The 11,649-nt window shown below is 46.3% G+C and overlaps 1 protein-coding gene across 1 annotated transcript; it reads right to left on the bottom strand.

Moving 5' to 3' along the window:
* Nucleotides 1-328: 328 nt before the first annotated feature.
* SMARCB1 (SWI/SNF related, matrix associated, actin dependent regulator of chromatin, subfamily b, member 1) lies at nucleotides 329-10,992 on the bottom strand. The gene is made up of 9 exons (XM_010141205.1): nucleotides 10,885-10,992; nucleotides 10,181-10,210; nucleotides 8,766-8,895; nucleotides 8,037-8,174; nucleotides 7,220-7,347; nucleotides 6,625-6,791; nucleotides 6,015-6,205; nucleotides 1,611-1,742; nucleotides 329-698 (listed from the first exon to the last, which is right to left on the bottom strand). Exons 1-9 carry the CDS (start codon nucleotides 10,976-10,978, stop codon nucleotides 659-661), a joined length of 1,050 nt encoding a protein of 349 aa, XP_010139507.1. The 5' UTR covers nucleotides 10,979-10,992; the 3' UTR covers nucleotides 329-658.
* Nucleotides 10,993-11,649: the final 657 nt, after the last annotated feature.

Here is an 11,649-nt window from a genome sequence, read left to right as displayed (position 1 = left end):
ACTGTGGTACCCTTGTCAGGTAAACCAGCTGAACACCTCACTGAGTCCACTACAGGCTGCACCAAGTGAGGTCACAGACCCATCCTTTAGAGAGTCCCTTGCTGCTTCTAGTTTTAAGTCTCATTCTCACTTTCCCTCCCCTGTAGCAAGAGGTTTTGGGCTGTTTTGTCTGTTGAAGTACAGCACTTGTTTTCCACCATGCTTCAGGAAAACTAAAGGCACATCAGTGTTCAGCACTATACCCCAAAGCATTAATATCAGGCCCCCAGGACTGCTCTGTTAACAGAACAGCACAAAACACAGGGAGATTCACCGCTCATTCAGCCTGAGTAGGATGCATTCCTTTTATTCAAAAAGTTGTCCTAATAGTGCATGTTGCACCTATACAAAAGAATCTTTACACTGTCCACACACAGGTATTTAAGGGCTCCAACAGCTGCCACAGGTCTCAGCTAGATCACGTGCTAATGCAGCGTTCTTGCTATGAGGCATTTAGGTGGAGGGGGCAGGGGCAGAAGTCAGCAGTACTGGGAACTCTTGGCAAGTGGAATGTGTGTCCCCTTCAGGGACAGGAAGACCCCTGCCAATCCTAGATCCATTCAGGGAGAGGAGTAGGGACAAAGTCTGTAGGAAGAGCACCAGTGTCACTACAGGAAGGTTACCAGGCTGGAGCAGTATTGGCCAAGCGTCTCATGCGCCTAGGAGAGAGAGAAAGAGATACCGTAAGTGCTGCGTTACCATCATGTGAAATCTTATTAAAACCACTGCTTGTGGGGAGGCTGCTGCAGCTCTGTGAACTCGGTCAGATTTATTGCCTAGACAGACTTCCCTGGTCACCTGAGAGTGCCCCTGCTGATAAGGCTAAGACACTATTTTCAGTAACAGCTTTTAGGACACTTTTGCTCATTAACCTGAACTGAACCAATCACTACTGAAAACTATTCAGACAGCCGTAGCTGAGAAGCAAAATTATTACTAATCTGTTAATCAGCAGTAAAAAAAATCCTGGGAGAGAGCTCAGCCAGCATGTTTTCTGTTCCCACAATGTATCTTTTGGAGACATTCTAGCAGTTCATTAACATCTGCCAGGAGCAACTTCACCAAGTAGAAGCAAGTGCTCTTGACTGCTTGTCGCTTTGTGGGCAAAGCTCTGGTGGGCAAAGCTCCTCCTGGAATCACAACAGTGCTCCCACGCTGGCAAACAAGTCAACATCAGGCAGGCTGAAGCCAGGAGCTTGCCCATTCCTACATCAAAGGAAGCCTTGTGGCAGGACCCTAGGTCATGACAGTGCACGAAACTCCAGTATTTTTGATGAATGCCTTCCTATGGGAACAAATCCCCTGCAAAGCAGAGAGCCCAGGAAAAAGAGAAAGAAAAAAAGGAAACTTTGTTTTAAACAAGAGATGGTTAAAGTACAGATTTAAATGTTTTTGGAGCAAGGTGATAACAGTTTAATATCCTGAGGCCAAAGGGATATGAGTTTCTGTTGTGGTGTGCAAGTTTGAAATCCTGCCAGCTGGCTCTCAGCAGAGAAAGGCAAACATCAAAGCTTTACGCTTCTGTCTTAGAGACAGGCCAGAAGGAGAACTGTCTGAACGAGTGGCAGCACCTTGTATTTCTGTCCTGGTCTCTGATCTTCTTCTCCATCTCGGCGTCTGTGAGGGTTTCCAGAAGAGGGCACCACTGGTCAGCATCCCCCGTGTTGCGAATAGCGATTTCCACAGTAGGCAAAGGGTTCTCACTGCATGGCAGGGCAGAAGGCAACAAAGCAACATCCATCAGTGGTCCCAGAGCACTGCTCTGGGTTACCAGCCCAGATGCAAGACACAAGGACAACAGAGCATCATTTACAGTGTTTCAGCCTTAAGCATTCATTCTTATCCCTGCTTAGGATGGTCTGGGCCCCAGAAGCATACAAGGGGCTGATGGTTACAATCTCGCAGAACCTAAAGTTTCTGGGAGACAAGCTACCGCTGTCTCCTTTAACCACCGTGAAAGTTGTCAAAGCAACTGTGGCTGACAGTTCTCTCCCGCAAAAGCCACCATGTAACTGGCTGACACTGTTCAAACCCAATAATCTCAGGCAAAGTTCTCACCAATTTAGTAGTGCTTGGAGCACTTTTCCCAGAGCAGCAGCTCAGCAGAGCCTGTTAACAGGCTCTTTGTCTAGCTTTGACTTCCTGGTTGTATAGTTTGCCTAGCGCACCTCTGAGCCCTTCCCTGGCAAAAGCCTGGCGGTCTGGGAGCCAGCAGCAGAAGAGGCGTTGTCCTCCCAATTGCCATGGAAAGGGTAGTCTTTTAGGACCTGCTGCTGCAGTCAGAGGCTGTGGCTACTTACTGCACTAAGCAATGAAACACCAGGCTCTGTCCCACCCAGATCACAAGATCTGCTCCTCAGAGATCTCTCTGCCCTGACCAGATGTATTATCACATGCACAAAAATATTTACTGCTTCACTAGGCACTTTTCAGTAAAAGTCAACAGGAACTGACCAGGAGCAGCTTCCCAAATATTGACAGTGGAGCGGAAGCCCAGTATAAAAACAGAGGAGCCTCAGAATGTAAATGTTTGCTTTGAATTTTAGAAATCGGCTCCGCCTGAGCTGCACGAAGTGTGTGTGTGTGAGAAGAGCTCTGCAGCAGGTGTGTGCACACATCTGGCTCCCTCCCCAGGGACCTGCCTCCATGCACAAGATTTCAGTGCTCATGGGCAGCCCTCACATTCCCCCAGGAAGGAACTTAAACGGGAACAGACATCTGCATCAAAGCTATTAATCTACAAATCTTCAAAGTCATGCTACAGTGAGAAATTAATCCAGAGCCTTTGGTATCTGATCCTGGGAGGAAGCTTTAGTCAAACCTACTTCCGTACTGCTGATGTCCACTAAGCAACACTCAAACCCAGGAATTTCATCGTAGCCTGGAATGTGTAGCAATCTGGGGCTAAGTGCTAGATCTTAACTAGCATTTTGGACTTGATAGCATGGTCTCTGCCTCATTTATTATGCCTAAGACCAAGCACCCACTGATTAAGTTGGCCTCGCATGTTTAACTTCATTGCAACACAACTCAGATACCACATTTCTTTAGCAAACAATCAGAGATAAACTGAAAAAATCCCCCCTCATCTCTCAACCTCTAAAGTAAGACAGGTCCTCCTCCCCTTTCCTTCCTGATGAAGAGGACAGTGCTGCTAGCAGGATTACTAGAATGCACTGTCAGCTACAGCATTTCCCGTACAGCAAGACACTCCCTGTGCTAGGGCCCAGGCTCAGGCAGCAGCATCAAAGGCATGCCAACAGGCAGGGAAACAGCATCTTTTGGAAAGGCTGACTCCTCGGGCATGCAGGTTTGGTGTGGGAGAGCCTGGGCCAGGTCTCGTAAGACAAAACTGTACCTAGGAGTGCTGTGTGCTGCCACCGAAAACACTCAGTACAGAGGCGGGAATCACCGTAGCACACCATCCCCCCCCAAATCCCATAACCACCAGCTACCTGTCTGCTTGCAGTTCCGCCCCTTCCACTGGGCTTTCAGGCTCTCCTTGTCTGCATGGAGCAGGCCAGCAGAAAGAACTGCCCTGGCTTTCATCAACCAAGAGACAGTTTCATCTCTCCCTCAGATTAAGAGATACATGACTTTTGAAACCTCCAGTCCCTTGAGATATTAAGGTTCTTTTGATATCTAAAGCAGACCCTTTCCTTACATCAGTGGAATGACTTTGGAGCAACTCCTGTGGTTTGGGAATTCAGGAACTAACCAACCACAGAACCCAAATATCATTAATCACTGTTTTCAAAGTACTCCTTTGCTGCAAGAAAAAAGGGAAGAGGAGGACATGTTTGTACTATGACATAAAATGAGGTTTAAATTAGACGTTTCTTCCTCTCTGAATAGCTCATGTCTGTACTTTGTTCTGTTGTGGTTCCCTTCCTAGTTTTAGGTTCTCCGCCTTGCAACATTGCCACTGTCTAAACAAGGCCTGAAATCTCCCTGTTTGAACTACACCTAAAAGGAAGCGCTCCTCAGTAACCATGGCCAGATAAATGTTTTTTGAGAGAACAGCGTGAATTTGGCATTAATATATCTGAGAGAGCTTGGGCAGCACTGACTAAAACTTCACCTGCTGCAAGTTATGGAGACTGAAGAATGCAAAAGGAGAAATTAACTCCCCTCACAACAACTTCATGTGTACACAGATTAATTCCTCAACTCAGCTGTGATACACGGAGCAGCACAGGATGGAGGGAGAACATTTAGTTTCCTCTAAATGTGGACAAAGCCCGCCTCTGATGTGCCAAGTGATAAGAGTTAGGAACAAATGCCCTCTGGCTTGGTAGGCGGCATGTTAAAAAGTTGAAGATAAACAATCTGTCAGTAGAAAAGAGAGACTTCCCGTCCAGCATGGTGTGAACGGGGCCACCTCTCTACTTCCAGGGGGATATGAAAAAGAAAGCTTGAACGCCTGGGAATATTCAGGCAACGAGGAGTCCTACTAAACCTTATGGAAATGAACTCACTCCCTGCCATAGCCAGCCTGAACTGTACACTAAAGTCTGCTTCATGCAGAGGACTGTGTCTACCAGCAGGGACACATTCACTCTCTGCTACTGCAGGCCACCATGCAGACAGTGCACAGCTCCCTTCTGCCATGGTTCCAACACCTGGCAGCAGGGAAGAAGAGGCAGCACTGCAGGGATCAGATTCCCTTCTACCACCCACCAGGATCCCATCATTTCTCAGGAACGCACATCCACTGTTCTGTTGCTACAGCTGAATGTGGTCCCATACTGGATCTGCAAATACCAGTCAGTTCTTGTGGATGGAAAGGCAAAAGTCACTTCCCCACCTCCCTGAGGAGAAGGGGCATCAGCAGGATAGACACAATCTCAACAGTTTCAATAGAAGGGTTTAGTTTGCATGTGGTAAAGGGTTCCTCTCCATTCTCTAATATGAACTGCTCGGGGGATCATTTTAGAACCAAGTAGTTGCTGTGGAAGATTTTCAGGATAAAACTAACCTCCAGAGGAAGCAGAGCAATACTAGTGGAAGAGCAACTGGTCCAGCGCAGACCAGTGCCTGTTTTCCACAGAAGGCTGATCATATGGAAACCTTTGGATGGAGGAGGAGAATGGAGCAGAGCTCACAGCAGCAGCCAGCTGCCCCACAGCCTCCAGCACCTCCTTGCTTTACCTCCACACCAGCTACTCATTGTCCTCTCCCTGAGGTAGAGCAGGGCTGGTCATTTCCCGTTGCTGCCCAGGCAGGTCATCCTGCTCCCTTGAACAGACTTCTAGAACACTGACATCAACAGTATTATCCCCTCACCTCTGCAAATACACCATGTGCTGAACTCTCAAACTTCCTCAACTGTCACCATGACCTGAGGTCACAAAACCTCACAGCGCACATGAAGGGATACGCGCAGCCTGCCGACTCAGCAACTTGCTGAGGATAACATCAGCACAGTAACTCACCACAGAACACTGCACGGCACAACTGGAAACAATTACCTTTAGGAGACAAGTTACAAAGCTGACAGATCCAACCTGACGCTGCTGTGTTCCAGCTGTGAGAAGAGCATATGATCAAGCCAACTTTAACGTCAGCCAGGGTAGAGAGCTGCAGTTTCAATCAGTCTTAGTTCAAAACACCAAAGCCTCAGATCGTGGATGGCCCAAGTCAGGCAAACCCAACAAAACAGAAACGTACCTGGGGCTCATCATTAGCGTACATTAGAAGAGGGAGTCACAGTTAATTACAACAGCCTTTCATTCCACAGAAAAAAGCTGATGTTTCATCAATATTTGGTCAAGAAATGCATGACACCCAACAGAAAAAGGTACTTGAGCACAAGCAAAAAAAATTGTAAGGAGGAGAGAATGGGTACAAGCCAGAAGGACCCATTTCAAATGAGACTTTCTGCACCAGGTCCACTATTCTGCGAGTCACTGATGTGAATGCCATAAAGTAGGAACCCCCCCCCCAGCCATACTAGGAAGATGACAGTTCTGTACCTGAAGGCGTATGTCTTCTGGTGCCAACTCAGCTGTCCCCGGATGCTGTAGGCAATAGTGGTGACAAACTCCCCACCCAGGCCAAGTTCTGAGCACAGCTTCAAGGCAAACTTCTCTGGTGAATTCTCCTTCTCTGACATGTCCCACTCAAACTGGTCTACAAGGGAGATGTTCCCTACGTGGATGTTTAGCTGGAGACAAGGGAAGAAACGGGTCATTTGTTTCCATTCTCACAACAGTTTCTCAAAGATGATCTGACAAGGCAGAGGCTGGAGAAGACAAGCGAACTGGTAACTCCTAGTTCACTGCACCTGCAGAGCTCCTTAACCAAATTCTTAATTCCAGCAGCGTAGCTCACAGCTTTGCTCTCCAAGGTTTAGTCCTTCCAAAAGAAGGAGACAATCTATTTCATCATCTCAGGGGCTGGCACATGAGTGTTTTAATAATCTGCTACCTTGTTTCTGTTCTCGATACAAAGGACAAACTGCAATGTGGGCACAGGACTGGAATTAAGAACTCCTTTGCTCCACGGGAAGCCTTTGTACTCTTGCTCTCCACAACATAACCAGAGAAACCCAAATGCTTTCGTTCTACTGCCTTCCCATATTACCTTAATAATAACCCGCTGGTCTGACTGATCTTCCAGGATACTGTCAGTTGGGTACGACTCGATCTGTTGTCGGATGGCAGAGGCAATAGCAGGGACAAAGGTCAGAGGATTCAAATCCAGGTCATCACAAAGGATCTCAGAGAACATTTCTGGGGTCATTAGCTTTTCTGATACAGAACAAGAATGAATAGACACTGTTAACTTTCTTAGAAATCCATGTCTGCCACTTGCAGAATACACGTTAATCCCACAGCATGACAAAGGCAATCCCAAACACATCACTTTTTGCTTACAAAAGGTGTTTTGTATCAGGTTTGTAAGGACATGCACACTGACATGGAATTACAGCCTCTTTCTTTGCTCCACGGAGGCAACGTAGCTATGGTCGAATAATCCCCATACGTAAAGGAGCCACACACAGCAACTGTTCTGTTCTCGCTAGAGACATGAGAGCTGAATACAGCCCAAAGTGGAAGAGCTTCAAAGCTCTGTGATGTGGGCAAGGTCATGCACTCTCAAGCTTGTTCTCTCTTCATATTTGGTGAAGGATACAACTGTATCTCTCCAGCCTCAGGAAACTCTCCTTCCTACATACCATTCATGTTCCACGTAAACGCATCTCTGAGTTTCTGCCCATCAATTTCCATATCCAGCCTGATTGGAACCAGAACCTCTGGCTGGGATGCATTCTCATGGATCACTGCTGGGTCGTGGTCATCAAAGCTAATACAAAGAGCAACAACGCGGTATATGCAACTAGTATATGACACATCTGGCATCCACAGAGGGAAGGCAATGTTTGCTGGAAGCAACCCCCACACTGCAATTCCCGTCAGTCTTTAGACAGACTGCTCAACACAAACTTGCCGGGCTACGTCAACCAAAATCAGTTTATCGTCTTTTATTACATCCATCATAAGACATTCCTGCCAACAAAACAAGGGAGCTTTCCAGGATTACATTTATCTTGGTTTCCTCAGCTTTTATAAGGGAAAGTTAGTCAGTCATGAGCCACGGCAGCATTTTTCATTGAATAAATTAAAGTTTCTGGAATATGTCAGTGAAAAGTAACCTGTCCTTTACAGATGGTATTTGCAGGCCCTTTAAACAACTGCTCAGCAAATCAGCAGAAAGTAGAAGGAACCCATCAGGAAGAGAATGAACCATTTTCCTGACAAAAGGAAACATCAGGAGATTTCCTGACAAAAGGAAAGCCTCCTCTCAGCCATGGCTGGCTGCTGCAAGAACTTTAATAAGACATACAGTTTAACTAAGAACCCCCAAATTAGTGACCTGTAGGTCTTTTGTCAGTTAGAGATGAATCACAACATTGTATTAATCATCAGCACTACCCTGGCAGCGTGTCATTTTGGTAACTGTCTGCACTTTTCAGAAGCAGGAAGCTGTCTTACCACAGAGGGAATGTTCTCTTCTTATCCCTGCCCATGCGATTCCTGTTAATCGTTGTTGAGCAGGGCACCGCATCCAGGTGGTGAGAGCTGTTGGGCAGGGTTGGCACCCACTGGTTGTTCCTCTTTGCCTTCTGTTCTCTGAAGAAGGAGACTGTGTGTTAAGCTGCAGACCCTGAGCACCACTGCTACTACTGAAAAATGGTTAACATTTTAAACTTTTAAATGCTACTGTGAACTTCTGTTACGTTATTCTGGAACCCTCAATATCGTTCCACTGGGAACTTGTGCTCCACAGAAGCCTCTGGGAAGCCCATTCTCCAGTTCACAATTACTCATTAGATACAAATCCCAGCGCACCATTACAAATACTAGGTTCATATGTGGATTTTCTGTCTATACTTTCTAAAAGGACTGCTGAGAAATACAAGGTCTCCAGAAGGCACGACGTGCAGAGAGTGTTCTGCAAAACATCTGTTACAGATGGAATGCAGAAACTGCAGAAAGAGCTGTATTGTCAAACACTGTTTTTCTTCCTGTTGTATGTGGGCAGTAGCCCAATCCTCACACTCCGGAGATCGTTTGCCCAACACTGCAAACAACAGTTAGCACGGACTGGCAAGCATCCCCTGCACAGCCGCCTGGGCCTATGCCAATTCTTGTGCTTCCTGCCCAAGCTGACACCTTCCACGTAGCTCTGTTCTGGTGTTGGCCCTCACCAACGCTGGTTACCTGAGGTAGGTAGGAGGTTCTGTGCTGATAGACACTGCCTTATACTTCTCATCATTTCCATCCAAAATCTCTTCCACTTCAGAGGCCTTTAAGAGCGTCACGCTAGTGGCTAATGTTGTATAACCATGATCTATTGCCAGGAGAGATGCCAGTAATTAACATGGAGAAGAATGACATAGCACTGTAACATTAATGGGCCGCAGGGTGAGAAGCCCTCCCTTCTGCTGCAGGAGGGACTACAACAGGTTCCCAGGTGGTACGACTGTGTGCCCCAGGCAGCCTTTGGGCTTCGCTTATCTTCTCAGAGACATTTAATCATCGAGAAAGGTTTTGACATGGTATTTTGTACGCATGGGAGATGACAAAACACTGTAATTTCTGAGTTCCCAGAAGCCTCTGCTCCCCCTCACACACCAGGATACTCTGCTACTGGAGTACATTACTTGCACTGGTGTGACCAGAAGCCCAGCACTAAAGAAAAATAATCGGGTTTTGCCACCCATCTAAACAGCAAGAATAAACGCGACTTTCTTGGGAGCAGGAGCGTAATGTCTTAGTTAATACACGGCAATCCCCACTACAAAATACAGAGAAATACAATTCAAATGACAAAAGCAGATGACTCCTTGGAATGGCTGCATAGTGACAGAGCCAAGATTTGCAAAAGGCATCAGCATCTCTTTACCCTGTATAGCTATCCTGTTCCTACTCTGCTAAAAACATCTTCTGTTTGGACCAAGTCAAGACACAGGGAGGGTTAGAATTACACGACCTTCCCTCAGGTACTACCACTGGATGAACCTCATTCTTTCAGGGTGCAACTTACGTATAGACTCCAGTAAATTTGATAACAGAAATGACCAACCAGGGAAGTAAATGCTACAGAAATAAAACTTCAGAAAAAAGTCCTTAAATCCTCATAATTATTAGATAAACTTTAAATCTAATGTGCATTTACTTAAGGAGAGGAAGAGAGAAACAATTCCTTCCTACCCTGAGTTGCCCTTTGCAACAGCTACACCTTAGCTCTGCACACCTACATCCGCCACAGCGATGTAAAATCTCCCAGAGCCGTCTGGGAGGAAAAGCCCAGAACACAGTAAACCCTCAGTGGACTTAAAGGTTGGAAATAGAGAGGCACTGATCAACAGAAAAGCTGGTAAGACTTGGGAAAGGGGAAAAGCCTCAGGACAGCTCTTGCTGAATTACAGAGACCATCTGCATTTGAGAGTCCCTCTAAGGTTCCGAGAAAGAAGAGTGAAGCACATGATCAGGATTAGGGTGCAATTAGAGCGACCACAGGGAGAGATCAGAGGAAGAGGATCAGACATTAGTATATACTGCAACAGCATCAAAGGTCACTGTAGAGATTCTTCCTCTAGCACAGCTAAGAATAACACGCAGATAAGACTTACATCTTCGGGGACTGTGAGACCGCTGATTTTCTGTTGGGGGAAAAAAAACAAAGAAAAAGGAAAGAAAGCAGAGGTCAGCAGGATACTTGGAGGAAGGAGACATAAGTCTAGAATGAACCAATTATTTTTATTATGCTTTAGTCTAAGAGTGTACAGCAAGTCACATTGCTAAGAAATACTACTACTGTTATTAGCCTCCCACCAAAAATCATACCGAGGCAGATACACTCTCACTGCAACAGTCGCAGGAGTAGCAACACACCACAACAAATTCTGGGAGGCATAAACACTCAGTGAGTCCCCACAAGAGGCAAAATTAGAGCAAAGACACACATTTTCAGTGGGGCATCCTTGCAACATTCCTGCCTATTTGACAGGAGAGGCAAAATGCCCCTCCCTGTCTATAGGAGTCTCCTCTGGGCTATGGTATTGATTCTGAGATGTGGCTCTTGCTTGGGGATGAACGCAGCCAGCCCCAGGAAAGCCACAATGGATGCTTTGATTTTAGAACACGTTTGATCAGCTGACTCTTGTTGCCAAGCTGAAGCAGGAGGTACCAGTGCCACTGCTGCAGCGTGCTCCCTCGCTGGGGCGATTCACACAGCCCTCAGGGCACACAAGCTTCTGAATCGCCAGAGCCAGTTTTGCAAGACAAAACTTCAGACTTCACACAAATCACTGGGAACGTTTGCTCATCTTCTCACCATGTGAAGAGGCCACTATCTTCTTCCTTTCCTCCACTGTGGCCAGTCGCCTCCAGAGTGAGGGATATCTCTTGTACAGGGAACCCCGAAACATACGCAAGTAGTTCCCCACCTACAAGAAGAAAAGTGGAGACGTGGCCTGGTGTTCAGCATGGTCTGATGTTCCATTTAAGAGCCTTTTAGCAGAAACTAAAACAAATTAAGCTCTTTGTCATAGTAAGAGGAACTTTTCATTCTAGGCTAACTGCGCTGGGTTTGGCATCATACTGCACCACAATTTTTGCAGCAATACAGAAAACGGAACTTTTATCAGTATTTATTTCAGTAGCCCAATAAGAAAAAATGTCCCATCCATTGACAACAATCTGTTTAATAGGGAAAAAAAACCCCAACCAATTAATTTTTGTGGTTTTCCAAACAACCTAATCTTTATTTACTCCTATTTCTGGTTCAACACACAATGCTCAGCAGAGCAGATACGCAGCTCTCCAACAGCTATCATTTTTACTCTGACCCTCTGTGCCACCTGGACACTGCTCAAATACAGCAAATGCCCAGAGACCTGTAGTTCGGTTTAAAGCCTTTGAACATGTAATGTGTGATCGCTGCCAATAATCCGCTCAGATTTGCTCAACAGCTGTAATGCAGTTCCATTCTTCCTGACACAAAAGCCTCACCTGTGCGGACAGCTGCAGCAGGACGTGCTGAACAACTAAACTATTGCTAGACACTGAAATCTAATTTTTAGACTGGTAGTACACTGGC

This window comes from Buceros rhinoceros, unplaced genomic scaffold, assembly GCF_000710305.1.
Source record: "Buceros rhinoceros silvestris isolate BGI_N320 unplaced genomic scaffold, ASM71030v1 scaffold27468, whole genome shotgun sequence".
Taxonomy (NCBI): Eukaryota; Metazoa; Chordata; class Aves; order Bucerotiformes; family Bucerotidae; genus Buceros; species Buceros rhinoceros.
Note: the sequence above shows the minus strand (reverse complement) of the source record. Positions and strands in the feature narration are given on the sequence as shown.

What these genes read in the sequence shown, in the direction of transcription:
- SMARCB1 (XM_010141205.1), bottom strand. Translation starts at nt 10,978, where the DNA reads ATGTTTCGGGGTTCCCTGTACAAGAGATATCCCTCACTCTGGAGGCGA. An exon ending in AAGAGAACATTCCCTCTGTG is followed by an intron (nt 7,348 to 8,036) that starts GTAAGACAGCTT and finishes TCTTTGTATTAG; the next exon opens with CTTTGATGACCACGACCCAG. An exon ending in GTTTACGTGGAACATGAATG is followed by an intron (nt 6,792 to 7,219) that starts GTATGTAGGAAG and finishes GTTCTGTATCAG; the next exon opens with AAAAGCTAATGACCCCAGAA.